At 38.3% G+C, this 25282-nt stretch overlaps 1 protein-coding gene across 3 annotated transcripts in view; it reads left to right on the forward strand.

Moving 5' to 3' along the window:
- LOC122353540 (chemokine-like protein TAFA-1) overlaps window positions 1-22818 on the forward strand; it is a 121589-nt gene extending 98771 nt beyond the window's left edge. Inside the window, exons 3-6 of one of the 3 annotated variants that reach the window (XR_006252032.1) lie at window positions 45-185; window positions 14207-14331; window positions 15702-15788; window positions 20824-22818. Coding sequence is in view for 1 of the 3 variants with exons in the window: in XM_043251309.1 (XP_043107244.1) it covers window positions 45-185; window positions 14207-14331; window positions 20824-20841 (284 nt within the window). In the remaining 2 variants the exon portion in view is untranslated. Of the gene's footprint in view, window positions 1-44; window positions 186-14206; window positions 14332-15701; window positions 15789-16890; window positions 18534-20823 lie in introns of those variants that run through there. The other 2 variants (XR_006252033.1, XM_043251309.1) reach the window with 2 other exon arrangements.
- The last annotated feature ends 2464 nt before the right edge of the window (window positions 22819-25282 follow it).

A 25282-nucleotide genomic window follows, 5' to 3' on the forward strand; every position in this document is an offset into this window, starting at 1 on the left:
TGTGCCTCTGATGTGTGTGTGTGTGTGTGTGTCTGCGTTCACAGAGGGAGGAACATGTGAGGTCATCGCAGCACACCGATGTTGCAACAAGAACCGCATTGAGGAACGTTCCCAGACCGTCAAGTGCTCGTGTTTACCGGGAAAAGTGGCCGGAACAACACGGAACAAACCCTCCTGTGTAGACGGTAGGAATTCAGATCTGACTTCACAGCAGTATCTTCTACCCAAAATGCAGCAGCACCATTTAAGTGCAAAATCAGGTTTGGGTGCCTTTTCCATGATCATATGTAATACATTATTAGGGAAATGTTACGACACAATAACAAGCTTTCTCCGATAAATATCCCATAACATCTCAAATGATGTGACATTTAGGTTTGAGTAAAATTTACTAAAATGAGTGGCATCTCAAAACAGGCTAAAGGATGTTTTTGTAAAAAGACGCAAAAAAAATAACACAGATGCAAACTGCACAAATCACAAGCTTATTGTTGTTCCTTTTTCTTTTTGAAGCTGCGGCAGGTGTGAAAAGTGCTTTGACAATTCCTTTGTGAGCGTTCGAATATGCAAAAATGAATGCCCATTATAAGTTTAGACGAGCATAATTTGGAATAACTGACTTTCCAAGCTTTCCTCAGATGACATTTCGCTTCAGCTGTCACCTTGACGTGATTTTAGAGGATTTATTCAAATTTGATGCAAATGCCAAGGGGCCCACATGACCTCTCCACTAAATCAAGATAACCCTGTGCTAACACATAAATAAACAAATATTTAGAAGAAATATATGCACATGGATTTCTCTTCTTATGTCACAGTTAGAGCTCAACCTAACCTTTAAGCCCAAGGCTTAAGATGTGTGTGTGTGTGTGTGTGTTTTTATGTATATGTCTCACTAACTCTAATATATATATGTATGTATGTATGTATGTATGTATATGTATGTGTGTGTGTGTGTGTGTGTGTGTGCATACAGTACAGTATAGCAACAGTAAATTAGTATTGCACTTGAGTTTCCGTTCCATCAGAAGAATGCAAAACTGTTAAACTTTGAAAGGTCACTTTTTTTTATGCTACATCACTTTCTCCATTCCTCAGAAGTCTTTTTCAAGCTTCAGATTCCACTCGTTTGTCTTTTGAATACTTTCAGTACGGTGATTTCACCGCCCTGTTCCACAACAGATCGCACTGAATGCCAAACTCTAGGTGGTACGATGCACTAGAGCTGGAGCCGTGCGTCTCTTTGCAGCATACTGATGTGATCTGTGTAATAGCATAAAGAAAGATTCACACTTCATGCCTCCATGCTCGTGTCCTGCGGGGAGGGCCAGGTCCAGCACATCTGCTAGTGTATCGATCAAGCCAGCCAGCTAGTTATGTGGGCAGGTGAGATAAAGAACGGAGCTGACAGACCGCTGGGCAATGATGTGTGAGGGGTTGAGTGTCTGGATGCAGTCGTCATCTACATATGGTCGTACATATGAGTCACCCCATTAGAAATATGCCTCGCTGTGTGTGATAAGAGTACCACATGTAAAGTGTGACATAAAGTACCGTAAAGATAGTCCTTGTCCTTACCTACTAGGATGTGAGCGTATATCGTATATATATATATATAAGTATATCTCTTACTATCTCTTACTTTATCTCTTCCTATCTCTTACTTTATGATGTAATGGTTACTTTTCTGAAATGAGGAATCCAGCATCAACAAATGTGACCCCTTTTGAAACGAGAGCATATACAGTTTTATGCAAAGGTATTAGAAACCCCTTGCAATGTGAAAATGTGAGTAAGTTTAACAAAATAGGAGAAATCACACGAAATGCATGCTATTTTTTTATTAAGATATTTTTAATAAAAGTTGTTTATGTGATGTCAACATGTCAAAAAACAGCTGAAAGTATTAACATAACATGCTTTCAAATGTTCCCAATCTTTTGAAATGGGTTATTTGAATCATTTTTGTTACACGTAACATAACAATTTTTGGGGATTATATGTAAACATCTTTTTTGTGTAAAATATCTCACTCAGGGCAGTACTAAATACTCTTTTTTTTGTTCGAATTATTGACATTTTCACAGGGGTTCTCAAACTTTTGCATACCAGCAAAAGTAGCACGAAGCCAAGTAACATCCGAGTAATAATACTCATGTTGTTTTGCGCATGTTGTTTCTTATAGCAAGTCGAGATGTGGCGGGTAGCGCTTTCATATTTTCTTTTACACTTTACAAAAAGACAATGTAAGGATATACATTGCATTCAGTGTTTTTGCGCGGGGCACGTCGCCATCAGTTCATTACAGTATGTGAATGATATTTTAAAACTTTTCAAATGCGACAAATAAATATAATTGATTCAAATGTAGGTTTTGGCAAAGAAAATAGTTGTACGTTTTCACTAAGGAATAACAAGCAACGGTGCTCCAGAAATGTGCTGTCTCCAAGTTACACGCAAGACTTGTTTTGCAGTGTTCGATGCCACATTGATGTTAAACCCATTTGCATTATGCTGTCTGAACACAAACCTGTGTGTCACGTCTGGTCAACACAGTATTAAAATTCATCAGAGTAATACGCAGAAACAGCTGCAGGAGTGTTTGAGTGAGCATGCATGCTCATTAATGAAGTCTTGTTCAGTTTCTTCTCCATGAAATCGAGACAATCGAGTGATTATACAGATGTGGAGGAAGTTCCCAATTCCCTCATGTGTGCTCTGGCCTGGATATACACTCATCTTCTGCTTGATAATAATACTGTCTTTATGAGTAACGACTCTGTCGGCTGAGCCTGACGGAGACCTGAGGGAGGACCTGCGGGGACAGACACAAACACACTGCTGCTGTCACACACGAGCGCGCTTATGCACATAGTCACACCCCACACACATTTAAAGCACACACGCTGTTTGTCACCACCTTTCTCTCTCTGTTACACACACACACACACACACACTCACACAATTTGTGTCGCCCTACTAAAATCTGTCAGCGAGTGTGCATGGGGTTCACATCCCTCACATGTGCCAAAGAGAGAGTGGCTAAATTTGGAGAGCCGTCGCCCTCCTGTCATCTGACTTTTTAGAAGTCGTTTAGGCAGAGTTATTAACGGAATAACAAAAACATGCATTCTCCTTCTCTTTTCACCTGAAGGGTAAACAAACAAAAATTCTTTGTGCGGAAAAACGTAGTATGTTTAATGGATCTAATTCAAACAGGCAGGGAAGCTGCAAATTAGCAAATTTAGTTTTATGTTAATTCTTGCTATTTAATCCTAAAACATCCTAATCTGGTTTTCTGTATTTAACTGCTCTGTTTACTGGTAGAGTTTCTTGGTTTAGAGGTGTTTTGGGCTTCTTCTTTTTTTTAATTATAAAAACCTATTAAAGGGTTTTTTGTGTGTGTGTGTGTGTGTGTGTAAAATTTAATATATTAAATTAATTCAAACAGTCAGGGAAGCCACAAATTTTGTTTCATTTGCTAGTAATATTTAGTTATATTTGTGTTAAATTTCTGTAACTTTTTAATGAAGAAATACAAAGCTGGTCTTAAGTGGTCTGTTGACTCTTGGGCACTTTTCTTCAGCTAAACAAAAGCTTGTAAAGGCTGGGCAACCATTTGAAATGCAGCAAACCTATTTAAAATGGATACAGCAATTGCATTAAATAGATGTGTTAAAATCAAAAATCCATTCTCATGGGAACAAGCTTCGTTCCCACTTTATATTAGGAGCCCTTACTGTGTACTTACATTTAAATTAATCATTTGGTACAATACGCTTATTGTGTACATTCAATACATGTTTTTACATTGTACTTATATATTTTTAAATACCTATATGTAATTACATCAGTAATTAATTTTTGTAATTACATTTATAATTACAGCGTTGACCCATCCCTTACACCTTAACCCACCCTTATGTCTACCCATACCACCAAACCTGATCCTAACCATATATATATATTCTTTCTCCACCTGAAGGGTATAAGCAATCAAAAAATATGATGTTCAAAAACATAAATTAAAAAAAAAAATAAGAGTATTAATTCAAGGTGACCAAAATGAACTATTTCTATTTCATCTTTTGCATTAAATCTCTGTAATCTTAAACTGACCTAAGCTGGAGGTTCTTCCCCCATGTTTTATACAGCTAATGTCTTAAACGTGTACGTCTTAAACCAGGTTAAGTCCAGCACACCATCTTACAATGGTTGAAAAGCTTTTATTTCGAACGGGTTTTTTATTTACTCGTATTTGAAATCAGAAATAAAATCATCCGTTTTGTGTGTGTGTTTTTTTGTTTTGTTTTGTTTTCTGGACATTGCATTGAAATCCACTTAGTTCAAAATTCTCATAGGAATGATGCTTCTTTTATTAAAAAATTACCATCTTTCTCCACCTGAAGGGTAAACAAACCAAAAATACTGAGTTCTCTCTGCAGAAAATTGTAATAGTGTTTAGGCATAATATATTTAATTCGAACAGGCGGTGAAGACACAGATTAGCTAATTTTGTGTTAGATTGGAGAATGATTGTTTTGGGAGATATGTAGCTGTGTGCATAGAGACAGTGGCGCAGTTAGTGGGAGTGTGCTGTCAGATTATCCCAGCATGGGAATTGATTATTAGCTTTGACAAGGAGAACTACGTCCCAGTTATGTCAGGCCCAACAAGACTCTTAGTAAAGAACATCCCTTTTAACATGTCAAATGCTGGGCTTATTCACCACATACACACATACGGGGCCGTTCACACACATTGGGATTAAATAACCCAGCTTTAGACCCGATTTTACAGGGTCACAAGCACAAAAAAAACACACTCAGAAGTGTTTCATCTTTCGCTAATGCTAATATTGTCTGAAAGTCTACTGCAGTTTCCGCTTTTACATCCGTTCAGGGGTTTTTTTCGAGCTGCTTTCTGTCCTTTTTTTCGTCTTTCCTCGACTCTCTGTGTCGTACAGACATTTTCACACACACACACACACACACACACACCCTTTCCCTAACCATCACTGATGTAGAATGAGCCCTTCTGTTTTGCTGGGGGCCGTTAATGCAGAGCATGACAGGTTGTCATGGTGCATTTGATAGAAACCCTGCGGAACACACACAAACCAGATACACTTCAAGAGAGCAAAATGACTTCATAAACATAGCTGATCAACACCCACTAAAAAAAAAAAAAAAAAAAGACTGGGTATGAGATTATGTATGTATGCTCCTCCAGACATGTGCAATAAGATTGCAAGACTTCATACACAAGCCCAATCAGGAGCGGTGATGTGTGCCGCCATGAAAACCAGCGAGGGCATTGCAGGATGCAAGCTTTTTAATTACCATTATGTGTAACTTCATAATTAGAACAACTCTCATAATGTTTCCACATTTGCATATTCTGTCTGTTTGTTTAATCGCAATTAAACTTTGCCCCTTCTGAAGATTAATTGCATATTTATGGTGTCATTCGCTTCTCACCTTAATAATGATGTTTTAACACAGCGCTTAGTGCTCAACTGAGGCAGAGGCGGTATTGTGACTGCTAGGCGTCCAATGGAAGTCTGAAATAATGAACATCAGTGGCACCCTGCAAGGACAGAGCTGTCAGAATCCATAAACACACAGTTCTCTGAGCACCTGGGCAGAAGAACTCTGAAACAGCTCTACCTGTGAGTCAGGTGCCCGCAGAGAGGACGGGTCAGGATTAGAGCAACTCTGCACCAATAAACACAGCCTTTCATTTTTCCACTTGTTTGCTCTTTCTAGATCTCTCTCTCTCTCTCTCTCTCTGTCTGTCTGTCTATCTGTTACTAATGGAAGCCCATTTCTGACTCGGAGTGAAACATTAGGATGCTAATGGAATTGTGACTTTAATCCTCTTAATTGTGTCCATAAATCACAACTTTTTACCTTGTAATTTTTTTTAATTGTGACATTATATTTCACAGATGCAATTTTGTATTTTTTTTGTATATAATTCATGTCAAATTGGCAACTCAAATGGCCACTTTACTGTATTTATTTATTATTTTTTAAATTGCAAGTTAATATCTCATAAATGCTACCTTATATCTCACATTTTTGAAATCTTGTAATAGCAACCTCAACTGGAACAAAATTGTGATTTTTGGACCCTCTAAAATGAGAACGTTCTTTACCATAATACCACTTGCAGCTGACTAACACATCATATCAATGGTTTTAACTAAAATTCTCTGGCTTTTGACGGATGAGCATTTTGACAGTTCCCCAACTGTATGAATGCAGGAAAGAAAACTGCACAAATTCACAAAGTAGTTTACCAGCAAGTATCAAAAAAGTCTAATTCCCGTCTTGAGAATCTTCTGAGCCATAATGTCAGGCATTGTTTTGTGTATTTATTGAGAGCTGTGGACAGTTTGTCAGCATAATCGACCAAACAGTGCACTCAACATAACACCACAGCTGAGTCAAGTGTTCCATTAAGAAGAACGCACACACACACACACACACACATGGTGAAGCTCACTTTGAGGAAAGACTGAGGACTCTGAGGTCTATTCATTAAGAGTGGAGAGCTTTGACAGGGTCATGATTGAGAGGCTGCTCTTTGAATGACTAATCAAGCCACACTTCTTCCTCCGTGTGAAACACGGACTAATGGCGACTAACGGCACTCCATCCCTTCCTAGGTCGGCCTTTTCTGACCCTCAGATGGAGACCTGATCTCGGCTCCCCGTTAATTACACCCCAGGTTCATTAGAGCTTTTCAGTTCGCCCTTTGACCTTATCTGGCTTTATTGCGACCGTTACCTGTGCCTACTCAAAAAAAGAAAACAGTCGTTTCGTCCTCACTAAGAGCTCAGCAGAGGCTTTATTTAATCAATCAGGTCATTAACAGAGCGTTTCTCTGGGCAGGCAGAGAAAGAAAGAGTGGCTGAAGTGGATTTAAAGAGTGAGTTCATTCTTCACTTTGATGACGTTGAGGACAGCAGGGGGCGGGGCCAGAGGGGCTGGCCATTATCTGCACTCGTGTATCGATCCGGACCCCGGCTCTGTGAATTAACACCTGCAAGAAAAGCATGAGAATTTAAAGTGTAATTGCTTAGCGCTCTTAATCTTCGCTGGAAGTGATCGATTGAGTGACATTGTGGAAACATGCTGTGCCGCGGAATCCATCCTAGAGTCCCTGGTGTTTTCATATAAGATTCAAAGCTAGGCGACTGTGTCCCAAAATGAGACTTTTAGGTGCTATAATTGCCATTATTATTTGGGTCTAATACTTTGGGTATATATGACTAATTCTATTTAAAATAATAATAATAAATTAGAAATAATATTCTATAATAATCAATAATAATAATGTAATTAAGTTAAATAAAAAAATATTTATAATTCATTGCAATAGCAATTGTGTATCTTTAAATAGGCTTTATATTTACAATATTGTGAATATTCACAAACTATATTAATTTATTGTGTAAAATATAATGTATACTTAAGTACTGTATATAAACTTATATAAAATACAAAAAAAGTTAACTAAATTATTAATATTGTGAATTTATTAAAACTTTTTTAACACCACATGAAAAAAAAAAAAAACTTGCCATTAAGATTTGGTCCCACTTTATATTAGGTGGCCTTAACTTCTGTGTACTTACATTTAAATTAATACTTTGATACAATGCACTTATTGTGTACATACATGTTTTTGCATTGTACTTGTATTTTTTTAAATATCTATGTAGTTACATCTGTAATTAATTTCTGTAATTCCATTTATATTTACACCGTTCACCCATCTCTTACACCTTAACCCAACCTTAAACCTACCCATACTACCAAACCTGATCCTAAACTTACCCGTATCCCACCTCAATAGCAGCAAAACCAGTATTGTTTTGCAATACAATATGAACACAATTTTTTGAAGCAAGTGCATAAGGCCACCTAATATATAAAGTGTAACCTAAAATTTCATACACAAATGGTAACAAGAATGTGAATTTATTGTCTTAATTTCACTTTTAATATTCATTAAAGCATTTTTTTTGTAAGCTTTATTACTATTTTAAAACTGTATGTATGTATTTAATATGATAATTATTTAACATTTAAGAATATTAAAATATAATGGCAAAAAAATATTAAAGCAAAAAAATTAAAATAAATTCTTTACTGAAACCATGTAAGCATCTTCTTATGGTTCCTCAGGGTGCTTCTATCCACAGATGATTGACAGATACTTTGTCAAACTCAGATTTGCTTTTGAATTACCCTGTGTATGTGAGGTGTGTGTGTGTGTGTGTGTGTATGTGAGGTGTGTGTGTGTGTGTGTGTGTAAGTGTCACCTCTGCATCAGTGATAGACAACATAGTGTGATGTTAATGAAAGACCCTTTGACAGCTTGATTTATTTAATCCCGAGCGACAGATGACATTATCTGTTACCTGACAGTGCTGCCAACTTGCGTGCTGCTCGGGGTCACAGATCTACAAGCACGTCACAAGGTCCACACCTGCTCTCAATCATCCAGCACTTGTGATGATCAAGGACCTTCGACAAACACAAGTACAAGTCATTACAACCACAAAACCAGAAAAACTGAAATCTAAACCAGCTTACCTCTACCTACACTTCTGCTCTGACTGTAGGAAGACAGATGACCAGGAAAGTGAGACCCGGGCCCCATGGGTCCTGCTCTGCTCCAATAATCCACTTTTTCTTGCCCTCTCTTGGGAGGAAACACCATCCTGCTGAGGCTACGATGGCAAAAAAGTTGCTGAAGTTGTGACTTTTTGATGGCCGGGAGGCCCCAGAAGAGGGCGAGATGCCGGAGGGGACCACAAAAGGATCAAGGCCTGATGAGAAAGGCCTGTCTTCAGGCTGAGAAGGTCACCTGAACGGGGTCTGGCGTGAATCCAGACAGATAAAAGTCTGAGAGCAAAAGCACTGACCCCGGTGTCCTCTTTCGTGAGCTCTCTTCCGCTTGCCAAGTTTGCGATGGAAAGAAAGAGAGCGGGCCATCTGTCAGACGGGTCAAACGCTGGTGCAGCAGACATCAGACCATTTGTCTCACTTTGACTCTGCTGTATCCACACATTTAAAGACTGGCAGTAAGTGCTGGAAGTGTCTTCTGGAGTATTACAGAATTTGGAGAAAACCTGTCATGTTTTGTGTAAACTTGTTTCATCGTGGAACTCAGTATAAGTGTAAATAAAAAAAATTGTGCATAAATAAAATACTTTATAGTTGGCCCATAATTAGCCTGTTCCACTTGAAGGGAAATAAAGCAGAGAGTGCATGATTCTGAGTGTGATGTTTTTATGAAATGGTTTAATTAATACTGGATTAATTATATTTTAGACACGTGTGCCTAGTTAATGTAGGATATTAGTGAACATACAAGAATCACTTTTGTAGAGGAATCTTGACTTTCCTCCTAAAAATTGATCAGTGTCCATTCTTCGACACCTGAGTGTCTGGACTGGCCTTCTGTCGAGGCCTGGTCTTTGTCTCTCGGGAGTCAAAACTGCTAAAACATAACTCAATGAACACTGAATAGAGAACTTGTTGTCAAGAGGCGTTCTAGCAACAGATGGTCAGTGCACTTAGACCAGTGTCCAGCATAAAACTGTAATCAAATAAACACTCATTTGGACACTGAGGCTCCCCAGATCTCCAAAGCATGACCTTCACTCAAAAATCTTTTACAGTGTTCTGTGACCGCGAGTCCAGTGGCTCGTTTTCCTCTGCTCATTCCACTAAAGCACGCTTTATGCGTGCATAAGGATTCCTATAGGACAATAATTTATTCTCCCTTGCTATTAGAGTTATGAGAAAATATATCAAAATATAGTTATATGGGTTTACAAATAATTTTCTTATAGGCCTGTATGTAAAATGTGTATGAAATCTACACATTTTTAAAGCTATTTTTAATCTATGCATAACCTTTTTGTTGGATAAAGTTTGAAATGTGTACAAGATATTTGAAGTTTAGTGTTGAATGAAAGCTTGTGACATTTCATGGTGTGAATGAATGTTTGATATTTCATATTATATGGATGTTACAGAACCTTAAAGTTATCAACCAAACTTGCAGAGATGCGAGACACCAGACCCCATGTCAATGTATGATTAGGTCTGTGCAGGGGGTTGATCTGCACTGCCGGGACAAGTGATGGGAAGTTTAAAACTACATGTCAAAATGAACTTGTTGCGTTGCGCTACACCTCTTCACCATCACACCCTCAAACTCATTCAAGTGGCTGAAATGGCTCAAACAGCTAGTGACGCCAAGACAGCGCAAACTGCTGAGAACACGAACGCCTCAAACCACTCTAGTGTCCTGCCAGCCTGAAACTTACCATGCATCTTATACTCGGCTGAAATTCCAAAGCCTAAAGCCAACCAACTCTCAGGAGAACTTCTAGAACTTCCAGAGCTCAGCATCCATCCTAGGCAGTTGGCTCCGATCCCTCCCGCAACAAAGGCAACGACCGTTCACTGGCAAATGAATCCTGTCAAATCATTTTGAATCCTTAAGGTATGATCCCCTAAAAATTAAAAGAGCTAATAAAATGTAAGTTAAAACCCTACATAATTTTTTTATTTTTTTGCTCTACCAGCAAAATTTATTACAAAGACAGAAAAAGTAACTCCCAAGCAACTACTAGATGTACTTGGCTGCTGATTGAATCAATGAATCTGTTGAATGAATGATTTAGTGACTCATGAAATCATACACACATGATATGTGGAAGGGGAAGGTTAGAATGATTCCTGCAATTTGTACCAAAGATAACGCAGAATATTAGTTAAAAAGGTAGTGTATGTTTTAGTGTATGCTAAGGGCAGTCAGTTTTGACATTTTTCAGGCAGTCTTACACACCTTCTTCTTGCTGCATGCATTCAGATTGAAGTGGCCATGACTACAAATCAGCACTTTTGGAACAAGCTCAGCCAATCAAATCCGAGGGCCAGAACTAACCGTTGCATGGTCAAATGTACACCCGCCGAAGAGGCTTCTTATAGTACAGGTGTCGTCCTAAATATAAATGTAGCTATTCTGCTCAGACAGTACAAGCCTGAGTGCCCTGAATACAATTCTTTTTTTGTCTCGCATTCCATAGGCCAGAGTTTTAATCTGGGCTTCGGTGATTCCATCATTGCTCTGTTCCGTGGAATTGATTCCTTTTTCTCTTTTTTGCTTTTAGCAGGTATTACTCAACTATTTTTCCAATGGCTTCAACATTTGAAGTGTCTGAATATCAATCCTTCACAGCCTGGCAGTAAAAAAAAAGAGGCTTGTTGGTTCCTCTTGAAGTATGAGCTCAGGAACATTCAATTTGAGAACAAGCTCCCTGTGGCAAAACACCTAAAAAAAAGAATTTTGTGCAAAGTGTGTCATTCTGCGATTCAGGTCTGTTTTCACTACGTTTGACCGCTCAGATGGGTGTTGAAAATAGCAAAGCTAATATCTAATCTCTTCTGTGGATGACTAAATGCAAGTGTTGTTACAGCACAGCAACACAATCCTATCTTTAACCTTGGAAGAATATGTATACACCCCCGCTGACCGCTAATTGCTTTGTGATTAAGATGGTACACAGTAAAACTGAGCTGTACAGAAAAGTGGCAGGTAAAGGAACAGGAAGAGTCTGTGGTAATCACTCTCCATCCTGTTCAGACCAGAGGGAGTTTAGTGTTTAATGAACCTTGGGCTAGAGTGTGCGCCGCACATGAGAGTGAGGAATTATGGGACAGATAGCACAGTCAGAGTTTTGGTATCTGTTGCTGCAGAATCTACAGTAGGTGACATAGTCAAATTGCAATCTGCGTGAATGCTTTCTGACCTTTAGTGGAGCTTCGGTGGGTGCTATACAATCCTTATAAGAGTTAAACACATATTGAGACGATAACTGTAAATGTAAGCTGTAACTTTCCATAGACAGATTTTTTTTATCTGTTAATTCATTATAATAGAGAGAAATAATTGGTTCACTTCTGCACAATGCTGCTGACATTCAAGGCTTGCTTTTTTCCTGTACAAGCAACATGTCATGAAATTGCTTTTATATGTAAGTTTTATCAAATTACTGGAACTTGTATGTAAGCCAGGCTTTCTCACTTTAATCAGAAGTGCAAGTTGTGATTCAGGCTTTCTTAGAGAAGAAGAATGCACGATACAAAAAGACTGAAACCCAGCTGTTAAAATCTGAAGGATGTAAAGAAGTGAGCTAAGAGTCTGTTTGTGAGGAGAAAGGAGTCAGGCTCTGCTCGGATTTAGCTCAGTAGTGAGCGAGGATTGCACTAAGACTTCATATTGATTAATTTTTACCTTTTAACCTTGGTGACAGACAGCAAAGATAGTGTACAGAATAATGAAATCTAAGTTAGACTTTTAACCTTCAAATCCCAAACAATTTACCTCAGAAAATCCTCTTCACTGCAAGAGAACAAGAACAGTAAAAAAAAAAAAATGTGTTTCTTGGTCGACAGTCCTAAAGAGAACCATAAATGATACATCTGTCATCATTTACTCACCCTCATATTGTTTCAAACCTGCGTGACTTTTTTTCTGTGAAATTAAAATATATATTTTGGCACAATAGAAGTAAATCGTGCTATTTTGTGTGCAGAAGGAAGTTGTGCAAGTGTAGAACAGCATGGCAGTTTTCATTTATGCGGGAAAAAGTACATTTCAGGTTTGTTCGAGGCTTTAACCTACACGCTTAAAATAAAATTATACACCGGATTTGACGTAGATTGACTTGAATATTTAATTTTTTTTAAATCGTAGCTAAGCGAGTACACTAGCAGCTCGGGAATTGTCTATGTCTGAAGGAATGAAACTTTTAAACAACGTATCTGTATGATCAGTGCAGCAAAAATCAAATCTTGGTTTAAAAACCATATCTACAAAATATGGTCATTGAAATGATTTCTCACTGTTAGCGTGTTGGTTTGAAATAGAAGTTACACTAAATCTACGGAAAACATTTCGAGAGCTCGTTTCGTCGAGGGAAAACACATTGACTCGAGGCAGCCTCCATTTCTGTCGTCGCCACGTTTCTTCCTCTCTTCCTCCTCCCTCTGTTGTGTGTAGCGGTGAATGCTCCCTGACACGTACACACACAAATACATACTCAAAACCCATGCTGATTACAAGTGGGTTTTTTTTTTTATTCATGTTTTGCTTTTAGCCTGAGAGAAGCTATTCAGCAAATGTTATTCAGTGAATATTTATGTCAAAATATACCGAATGTCTTTTTTTAAAGTAAAATATGTGGCTTGTCACATTGCACTTAAACCTAAATGACCACGTTACCAATTATAAACGAAACATTGCCCGCTTTAGTCAATATTTATGCACTTTGTTCAGTCGCAGAAACTTTCACGCGCTTCATCAGGTAAAGCAAAACAAGTCATGAAGGATTTACATGGTGACATTTCAACGGATGGACAATCAAATTAAAACCGGTCACATGCTTGTTGCTCGTTCAGTCAATGTTGTTGACCTCATAAATATGAATTGTATCCCACGGTTTGCAAAAGTGCTGTGAGAAATCCTGAAACATGAATGTCTAGGATTCATTTCCAAACTCATGATAAATGAGACAAGATAACCCATGATTAGAAAGTTTAGAATAACCATAGTCAAAGGTTTAAAGTGGAAATGGTGCAGGATAAAATAATTTTATCAAAGTTGTTCAAAATGTAATGCAACTTTTACATCTCTAACAATTTTGAGGTTTATATATATATATATATATATATATATATATATATATATATATATATATATATATATATATATATATATATATATATATATATATATATATATGTGTGTAAATAATAAATTTTTAAGTTAAATTAATAAGTTATTGTTTTTATGTATGTATATATCAAAATAAATAGAAAATGGTAAAGACTGCTGAAGTTATTGTTTTTAGATAGATATTATGCTAAACATAAATAATGAATAAACACCGGGAGTAAAACACTTCCCTTCCCTCAAATGTTTTTAACATTTTTAAAATCACTTGTATTATTTTCCCACAAAGTACTGTACATTGCACCATTACTGTTCGGTAAAAAACATTTTTTACTGCAACCATGCACTATGGGAGTATTGTAAACCCCGCTGTGTACTACACCGTCCATGTGTTTGAAACTCTCTTTTTTTGTGTGTGTGTGTGTGTGTGTGTCTGCAGCCTCCATCGTGATTGGGAAGTGGTGGTGTGAGATGGAGCCGTGTCTGGAGGGAGAGGAGTGTAAGACACTACCAGACAACTCCGGCTGGATGTGTTCCTCTGGGAACAAGATCAAGACCACGAGGGTGAGGGCTCGGAACATGCTGAACATCACTTCACGCACTTAAAAACACACACACACACACACACACATACGGCTTTATATTTTATATGCAGAAAAATATAAAATAAAAGCGAAATGTTAAATCAAACATAAATATAGTTATTACTGCTTAAATGATTCAGTGACAAGATAGATTGTCTGATAAGACCGAGGGAAACGTGAAACTCTGCACCTCTCTAACCTGTTTATACCTTCTAATGCAATGTGGCAGTAGCGCGTGTTCAGACAACACATCTTCCTTATTTAGACCTAATGCGGCATTATAAAGATGCTGTGCTGAGTTCAACTTAAGAAATAAGAAACTAAATAAGTTCAGGACATCAACACACAAGTCAGACAAAAATAAACCAAACATCACAACTCTGACAGGAAGTACGGCTGGCACTATATTAAAACTTGATGAGCAGATCAGTATTCCCATACGCTGATTCAGTAGAGAGGCGACAGATAGCGGATCTGTGAGAGTCATGTGACAGTGAACACAAGCAGATAGTGTTACGGGGGGTTTGGTCCCTCCTTGGCCTCTACACGTGTTTAAACTATCCCAAGCCCTGCTTATCCGATGCTGGCTGGATGATTTTCGTGATTTCCCAGGTAAGATCATGCATTCAAACCTAGAGAAAGCTGCTCTTGAATTATTAGTGTAAAAGTATCTTAAAACAGAATGAATAAAGTAATGTTGCCCGCTTGTATCAAGCGAGGAAAGGTTACACGCAAATGAAAATTGTCTTATTGTTCCAGTGATCTTCCCTCGCATCAGTGACAAGGCTAGAAACTTTCAAGCTCCAAAAGAAAAATATTAGAAAAGTGCTATTATGGAAATGGTAATCAGGCTTTATTTACTGATTATTCATAATTCAAAATTCAGTATTCACTGATAATCCTGTCCTAAAGCTCACGTCTAGACCAGGTTTGCATTAATCTTTGTATAAATACAAAAAGCATCTAATGCACCATTTTGGAATTGGATTTGGGACATGAATAATCTAAGTTAATGCTTTCTAAATGTTCAGTCCTCGACGAAAGCTGCGTATTATAGACATTGCACTTTTTTGTTCTTATTTGAAGCTTGACAGCTCATTGTTTGTAGTTGCTTGCATAGCAATTCTTCAGGTGTTTCTGCTTTTTAGTTTGGGGCGACATGAAGGTGAGTAAACAAAATTGACATTTTAGGGTGAATTCTTCCTTTATCTCCAATTGAGAATTAATAGAAAACCAACACAACCAAATGTATCTTTTCAAAAGTGGAAATTAGAGCGCAGGTAAATGGGAAAGAAAAGCCTGCTCTTGATATTAAACTTTTTCTCCCCTCCCTCGTATCTTTCTTCCCAGAACACCCAGCCATATTCAACTTTTTAGCTCTGAGGGCCACCGAAGCTGGCTCACCAGAAGCTCTGCGGCGTCCTTCTCCTCATCAAGGTTGGCATTTCCATTTTTCTTATTTATTTATTTTAACATCTTGAGCCGTATGATTAGTCTTGCACATTTTAATCACTGCTCATCAACATCATTACACTCCTAAACCTAATTATTGCTGAGTCAGTGTTTGTGTTTGTGAGTGCGTTTATACGCTGCGGATGATTAAAAAGCCACAAATATATTCCTCCTCCAGTGTCTATTCTCCCGTCAGCGTAATTTATAAGTGTGCGCACACGCGAACATAATGAAAAATGTGAACGCGGCAGTCGGCGTGGTAATTACCGAATAGAAACCGATGAAGTAACAGATGCGCAAGCAAACCGTCTTTGTCGTGTGCAGTCACACACTCCAAAACATACTGTGCCATTGTACTAATGCAGCATAATTGCGTGCATGCAAACACGCAGTCACACGCACCCAGGGACAGGCTCAAATTAATGAGCGTGCAAACATACACACACGCGGCGAAAAGGGCTCAAGCGTGACCGTGTAGTCGGTAATAAGTGCATAATGCTGAAATCGGTGTTTTGCCTGGTCGTTTGCTACTATTGTCTGCCGTTTTGTAAGCGCCTAGACACGGTGAAGATTTGATTATCATGTTTGTTTGTGGGTTTCCCAGCGTTATCCCATTTTCTTTGAGGTGTGCAGGGTGTATTTGTGCATGTGTGTGTAGGTGTGCACTTCCTGTAACCTCCTAGCCTGGAGTGTCTGATCTGCCCCACTGGAGACTCGGTATCCGTTTGAGTCCAGCGATGGCTTTTTATAAACACCTTTGACCATCTTGCTGGCTCGGTCACCTTCGTCCCCCATCTCGACCCAGCACTCCCTCCCGGTCCTTTCAAGGCAATCTAGCCATGTTTGTCTATGATCGGAACAAACAAAAAGAAAGCTAAATGCTAAAACCGTCACTTGCAGTTTTTTTTTTTTTTCTTTTGCTCTGAAAACTACGGTTTAAGCACTCACGCTTACACACACAAGCTTGTTTACTCACAAACGCTGGTGTGGCGTCCATTCTCGTTTTTTCAAATTGGCATGTGAGTAAGAAAAAGCCAAAGCGTGTGCCTGACACCCTTTTTTCTCTTTTTTTCTTTATGTCTTACAGAGAGGGACCCCTCCTTGCCTGTAGCTCCAGACAAGGCAGGCCTCTTTTGAGGAAGGCACACAGTGAAAGAGGCTGAGAGACACCCTCACCCTCGCCCTGCATACACCTACTTATACCTGTTCCTAATGGTTATATCAATCTGCTCCTTAAAATACAACCAAAACTGATGCGTAAACAATGAAGACAAGGTTAACATCCTCGTCTAGTTTATGTAACTTCATCTGCCTCATTTTAGAGGAGAGATGGACTCAACCTGTCACTACTGTATGGCCGTGAGCCATTTTTTCCAGGTTGGATAAATCATCTCAGGACTGGCCCTTAAATCAAACGTCAGAGGCCAGAACAGTTAATGAGGATAGTAATCTCATTAGCACTCATAAGTATCCATACATACATTTGGATAGATTGTGAAGTATACAATATGGACACACTGTATTGACAGCATCTAAATGTATTTGCTTGTGCAGAGACTAAGAAACATAAATACATGATTATTTTATTGTAGATTACAACTATAGACATTTTGAGCCCACAAAAAAAAAAAAGAATAGGCAATATTAGAATGACAATAATTCAAATTACAATTGACCATACTATTACATTGATATTTTCTTTTTCTTGTTTATTTAAAGTTTTTTGGCCTTTTTTGCCTTTATAAAGGGACAGAACAGACAGGAAGCGACGTGAGTGAGAGACGTCTTCGAGTTGGGATTCGAATTCAGTGGCGTTGTATGTCAGCATGCTGCCCAAAAAGTTCTTTGCGCTGATTTATATTGATATTTTAAAGTCTTTCTTAATGAAGAAGTTGGTTAGAAGACATCCAAAACCAAATATTGTATCATCTAAAGTTTCAATTGTGGTCTTTTTTTTTTTTTACACAAATCTATTGTGTTTTATGGAGACTTGAAATATAATGTATAAATAGAATGGATTACATAAATTATTACGTAGTGTATTTGACATACTAGTGTGAAACACTTTAAAATGATTTGAATATGTCAGCAGAAATAGCAAAACAGGTGTGTTGATTCTTTAAATACAGTAAATGTGGCATTGATTGAACATACTTCATAAATCTCTTCAGTTATATACAATGCAGCTCAATCTATTAGTTCCATTAATTCGATATTATATTAAGTTTAGAAACATTTCATATGTCTCTAAGGTTGTTAAATCGAAACATTTTAGATGCTGTCAGTATTTTAATATTGTACATTTCATTGTCTAAGCACATGTACAAAAACTTACATGTTCTAGAACTAAGATCACATTGTGATTACAAGTGTGAGTAGTCAAATCCAACCAATTAAAACTGGGTTTTTTTTCTTGCATGTGCCACAAATACTTTTACATGGAAACAGTGTGTTTAGTTCTGAGAAATTGTAATGACTTGCTGTTTCCTCATATGTCTTTGAAACACATGTTCTTAACAGGGCTTTTACAAGATAACAAGATACTGTGCTGTTTAAAGAATCCCATCTGCGTGGATTTTCAGAGCAAAAGTAATCTGCCAAGTGATGGTTTAAGATTAAATCACATGATGATTAAGTCGGTTTGTCCCAAGAGTCCCATTGAACCCAGAGCTTTGACTGTATCTGTGTCTTTTTCAGCTGTCAATGTCACATTAAATTAATTCTAACACATTCATGCTGTCTGGAGTCTTGCTGTATGTTATCCTCATTTAAAAGTCACATTCAACAGCTGCATAACCTAAACCAGATTACATTTTTAGTGCATGGAGCACGCACAACAAAATTGAGATATCATTTGAGAATTAAAATGCAAATGGTGTACAGCGAATGTCTTTGGGATGCGCTTTTAACCCTGGATGCAGCCAATCAATGGAAGCTGTAGCAGACAGTAGAGGACACCTGAGCAGAGATGGAGGAAATATGGCAGCATTTGCATAGAGTCCAATATAACAAACCACACTGGGAGAGACGGAGCCATACATACTAACAGACAGCCGAAGACAAATTGCATCAGGGTCACTATACTGCCTCTTGCGCTGTATGTGGGGGTTGGAAGTTGCACAGCATGCAAAAGCTCTTATTTGGAGAGGAAAGACAAGGAACATTCAGCTTAGGACAAAGAGATGTCGGCTAATGTTTACATGTACATAAAACAAGCATTTAAGTCCAGCAAATCGGCTTATTTTACACAAAGAGATTTTTGCATCCTGTTTTTTCCTTTGTCATGTTAGCATTGGTGCAGCGCCACAGGAGTGCAGGATATTACTGTTGTTAGCCAGGGTGCTGTGTTTGGTTGTCATTGGCTGGCTAACCTCTTTTGATTGGCATGAACTGGTCCCTTTCCAGAGGGGATCCGTTATGATGGACAGCTCCTCCTCCTCTGCCGTGCTTTGCGCAGGATGATGGGAGCACGTGGAGCGTAACTCTGCCGCATGATAGCTGTCTGTCTGTTGGGTTATAGGGGGCCCCAAGGGGTGCTTCTAATTTCTGTCCCCAGTCACTCTCTCTGTCTCGGTCTATGTCTCTCTCTCAATCTGTAGCTCACACCTGGCTGCCTTCCTTCACATCTAGACGGAGAAATGTCAGCATATGCTTTATGTGCTGAGGGCGAAGCCACAGGCTTGAGCATTTAATTAGCTTCATTGCACTACTGACATCACAACTTTATGATAAAGACGCCACCTAGCTCTGAGTGGGATGGATTGATCCGTCTATCTTTCTATATCTAGATAGATAGATAGACAGACAGACAAGAGCCAGTTGTCCAAAATAATCTAAAAATAATTTGGATAGGATCAAATCTTGAAAATACTTTGTTGTAAAGAAAGGAAAAGGATTCTGAATTGAGATTAGATCATAAATTCCAATATTGCTTTTGATCTGGATTAAATCCTCAGTTTGTGTTTTTCAAAATGTTTTGGTAAGTTTAGGATGCTTTTGATCTGGGGAACAGGATTACTCTGATCCCAGCAGAAGGTCGGATTTCAGGAACAAAAATGTTATGAAACTTTAAACTGTTCCAAAAAATACAATGTTTATCATTTAATATATTCCCAAATCCCCAAACAGCTTTCAATATCAAACAAAAATATATTTAAAGTATTTCTTTTTGTCAGTTACTGTTTTCAATTTTTTTCTCATTACCGTGTCCCTTTAGGGGCTCCATAAAGCATAGCTTTAGATTTGGAAATGTATCTATCTGTCTGTCTATCTATCTTATCATTTATCTATTTATCTAGACAGACAGACAGACACAGTCAAAAGGACAGGCATAAAATATGAGATTATGTCTATGAGTTATGATAGCATGATAACTCGTCAGCGGTGTCGTAATATACGTGTTGAGATTGATATTAAACATTCATTGTGCGAGGACTGCTACATGTTCGTTCAGCGACAGGCTTTTTGGAAGCACATCAAAAGACGATTTGTGCCGACATAAGATTGGCTAATCGTTAGTGACTGCGGCTGTTATCATGCATTTCCTCCAGTCTGTAGAGGGAGAAGACGAATCGTTAATAACGGTCTGAGTGAAGCACAATGTAGCATTTGAGAGCAGGACGCACTCACCAGACAGACTAAATAGGGGTCCCTGAAGTCACAAAGAGAGCGAAAACGAGGGTTGGAGAAACAGAGAAGAAGAAAAGAATCTTATTTCCCTCTTGGCAGTGCTACTGAGCTCTTTTCACTGCGCACTGTAAACAGGGAACGTACAGAGATGTGAGATGGCAGATGGGCAAGTGAACACGTACACATTCACGCACACTGTGCCAGTCGGTCCATTAGCAGTATAGATGTGTTACAGTAGACCAATTACAATCATTTACACACAAACAATAGCTCCACAGTTCAAAGGAGCTTACTTTGCTGGTTTGAAAATTCGGGATTCGTTCTTCACGAGCATTTCACCTTTGTTCTAAGCATGCGTGTGTGTTTTCTCTCCCTTTTTGTCTGTTTTCAGATTCATCCCCGGACCTAACAAAGAGCTCCTTCACAGGCAGTGAATGTGGATGCTTTCTGTCAGAATGGACGAAACCATTCATTCAAAGGGGTGTTTGACTGGATTACCTGTGAATGAACAATAAAAGAGGACATTCTTGGGGATGAAGACCTGATTTGCTCATTCGGTGCCAAGGAATATGACAAACAGAAATAAAGCAGGCTAATCTGTGTTTTTGATCAATGAGCCCAATACTGCGGACTCGACCGTGTCCAATTCTTTCAATTTTCTGCGTTTCTCCTCACCACCTTCCTCTGGTTCTAAACTCATACAGCTTAGGGGAGTCGTTTACTGGATTTCAAATTATATTTGAAGACTTGATGTCCCTAGGTAAACTGGACAATCCTGATATAAGCTGTGAATGACTGTATGAAGGATCATGACGGATAAGCACTGGTCTGTGAAAATGAGGTGGAAATCGATAGGAGATTTTTCCATCCTGCCATCAGTTTGTCGTTCTGTGTCCACGCTGGCTTTGGTAACAGACTAGGAGCTCATGAAGCCCTGCTATTTCCCTCCACTTCTGAATCTACCGCTCACCGCTAGTGTCCACATGCTATCCATTTGGGAGTATCCCTAGATCAAAGGTCACCTCACTGTCTACACCTACTTGGACCAGATATCTTTTTATTTGTCGGCATGCTCAATGTATTTTGTGGGAGCTTTGTATTGAAAGTAACTGTATATATTTCTGTACATATACATATAGATACATATTAAAAGACATCATATGACGATCTATCATGCCCTAAACCTGTTCAGTGGGTTTGAATTAAGACATGGTTTTGTTCTCTTGAATTAATCGCTGATTTACAGCTATCTGTGGAAATACATATTCTCTTGATGTAATGGAAATCTAGCGTTTTTTGCTTGATAGAGAATTTGTTCCTTTGCATCCATGATGACAAAAAAAACGGAGGAAAATTCACTAAACAGTTGCAAAACAATATTTCAGCACCAACGTCTTTAGCACTTAAAAAGCCCAGAGCTGTAAGTATTTATTGCCATTTGTTGTTTTTTTTTTGTGCAAACAAACAAGTCTTCATACAGATAGACTTATAATAGATTGTGGATTATTCACAAAACTCTACTGCTACTTTAGTGCTACCACCGCTGGCAGAAATCAGATGGAAAATACCTTAATGTACGTTACTGAACGATCGAAGCAATAGTACTTCGACAGGTAATGAGCAAATAATGGAGAAGAGCAGATGTGCGGAGTAGTCGACCCCATTTGGTGCTGTATGTTCCCATTAAAGTATGTCAAATTATATTTGTGTATAACGAACATAGTGCGTTGAAGCAACCATCAAATTGGGAATTGTGCCACGCAGATTTTCAGTTGCTTTTTTGTATAGTTGCACAATTCTGAATCGAACACTTAACCACAGCAAACAATGTAATTAATTGCCTCTGTCAGTGGGTGCAACTCATCCTTAGTGAATTTCCCAAAGATATCAGTCTGTCGGCCCAATAAAAGAGGCCACAGTCACCTGCTGGAACTCAGATTACATTTATATATACAGGTCTAACACCTGTCCATGATCCAGTTTGTTCTATGCTGTTCTGAGAATAGGTAGGCTTCATTATGCTTGTGTAGGTTTCATAAATACAATAGAAAACATTCACTTTGTTAAAGGTGATAATGATGATAACAAAACACTGAATCTGTGTCACTGGACAGAAACCTGAATCGGTTTGGAAAAATGAAGCCCTATATCGGTAGGGTCAGTGAAGTAGGGATCATTTGTTTTTAACAATTACCATACCTCCACATGAATCATCCGGGAGATGGCCATTCAAAATGTCGCTTTTTAGTTAATCCGGTTTCAAGGGTTGGCAAAAAAAAGGTGGGCTTCATTTCTCTTTACTGGCATTAGCAACTACAGTAGCTTTGGTAGATAAACATGCAGCCTTATTAGTAGCAAATCGATATTAAAAATGGTTTTCTATAAACTGTGTCTACCTTTATGTCTCTATAAGTAATGCGGCTCTCTGTGGATTGACATGTTTTATTTACGTTTAATTGAACATGTTGTTGCCATTTTAAGACATTTCTGGATATAGTGTTTAAAACAGATTAGAAGTCTCAAAGCAAACAATAAAGTTTTAGTTTCTCACACTGATAACGTATTTAGTGAACAGAAGAGAGAGGATAAACTGTGCTGAGTCACTTAGACATTTTAGATACAGTTTTGCAATTAATTGCCTGTTTTGGTCCACCAAAGAAAAAGGTCCAAAAAACGAAGCCACAGCAGAAGAGCTGCACATTTCCGGCCAACAAGCAGAAGTCTCCTTCCTGGATGAATCAGCTTGTTGAATACATCACTTGAGTGAATCATTAAATGACTCACTCACTTAAGTTTCAGTTTCACGTTTTGGTCCTGAATTAATAAAAGTTTTTGAACAAATTCGTTGCTGCCACCTACTGGCATGTAGCCTGCAGAAAACAAAAATCAGAATGACTGAAATCAAATTGGAGAATCGGAGCTGTTACTAAACTTATGTCTTTGGTCAAAGGTTTCTTCAACAATGAAACATTACATAGGAATTCTGCATTATATACACTGTAAAAATCCAGAAGATCCATATTGTAGGCATTATTTAAACGCTTGCTCATGCGGTACTTTGAGGTATGTGTAATCATAGTAAATATGCCCTGTCTTCATGAAGCCTTTTAAACAGAAAAACATATTCAGTGCTAAAGACGTGTATCTTTGCCTACAGGGCAGTGTTTACAATTCTGTATATACAGACATAACTGGATCTTTGATTTATATAATTCCCTGTGGCAGGTTGCATTTATCAGCATTGCCAATTTTGTTAACTGATTCAATTAGGATACAGATTTTCAGTTCTACACCAAGAATATTCCCATATGACTCCCATAATAAATCTTCCATACCGAAAATCTTCAGGTTTGCTTCCTCTCCTCAACAAGTACCATATTATTAATCATTTAATATAAAAAAACACTTTTTTTTAGTTTCAAGTCATTCGTTCTATCAGCGAAGTCACAGAGGGCCAGAGATTGACAGCTACATCGATCTCCCAGCAGTTTTCCCAGAATGCTAAGCAGGGAATTACAAACAAAAAGCTGTGTTTTCTCTTCTTCAATGAGGCGTTCCCTCATTTTGTTGTTGTTTTTCTATCTAAAAGGATACAGCGCAGCTCAGAGCCTCAGCGTGCATTTAATGCATTATAGGAACCAGGGCCCCAACAGCAGACCTTTCATGAGGAAGATGCCGCCGCTGAGACAGAATGGTGAGATTATTGTGGAGGGAAAAAAAGTATGTAAATGGGAATCAAGGGATTTTTTCGCTGTGTATTTGGGGTTTTAATGTGGATGGGTCGTAAAAGGTGCTTTGGGATGGATGCTTAAGGAAGAGCTCTCAATTCTCTTTCATGCATCTGTTTTTTCTGGGTACGAATGCTGGAGTCTTGCTGTGAAGAGAGCCCTGCTTCTTTTTAGAGTGAGTACTGCCTTTGCATAGATAACCGAATGCATTTACTGCCGCCCAATTCTTTGTTATTTTGCTGAAGAAACTTCAATCGAGTTCTTAGAAGAGGCTTCAGCTCTTGGGTTAACTTATATTTATTTATAACCACCCATTGTGTGATTATTACAAGGGAAAGGTTATTGTACATTACGACATCACAGGCCATGTTTACAATGACTGTGATAATGGATGCTATTGACAGTACTCTGAAAAGCAAATTGCCTTAATTCAAATATAGTCATATTTGGAGGAAGCATAATTGAATAAAAGGAAATATTTACTTAAAAATGAAGATTCTATCATCGTTTTCTCACCCTTGTGCTGTTTTCTCATCTTTGTCTTGTCCGTAAAATAATGTAAGTGTAGTTGTGGACACTGCTGACTTTCAATAATATTTTTAAGTAAGTCATACAGGTTTGAAATGGCATGAGGGTGACTAAATGATGACAGAAAAGTTCTTTGCTCCGTTTAAAAAGCCCGAAGGCAATGTCTCTTTATTGTGATATCACAATCAGCTTAAAAGGAGTGCAAGTCTTCAACATCAAATGATTAACAAGTTGAGGACTGTCAGATATGATCATGATAATGCATTTCCTCTCCGGTTTATTCTCTCCCTTGTGTTTCCTCAAAACAAACTGAAGTTGAAATGCGCAAGGCATGAGACAGGCCAAACTGTGAAATCCATCATTTTCTTCTTCACTGTCTGTGTTATACATGACAAGTCTTGTCCCTTGTGGGACACACAGAAAATTGTGGTTGCTGTCTCGCGCAAGATTTCAGCCTTCCACCATTCTATTAAGCTCAGAGTAATATATCCGCAGGTTTCACAGAGTATCAGCGAGATGTCATCTGAGAGAACTTAAATTGTACAGCGTACAATGAAGATGGTTAGGCGAACCTCTCCAGCAGCTTGCAGTTAC

This window comes from Puntigrus tetrazona, chromosome 11 (genome assembly GCF_018831695.1).
Source record: "Puntigrus tetrazona isolate hp1 chromosome 11, ASM1883169v1, whole genome shotgun sequence".
NCBI lineage: Eukaryota > Metazoa > Chordata > Actinopteri > Cypriniformes > Cyprinidae > Puntigrus > Puntigrus tetrazona.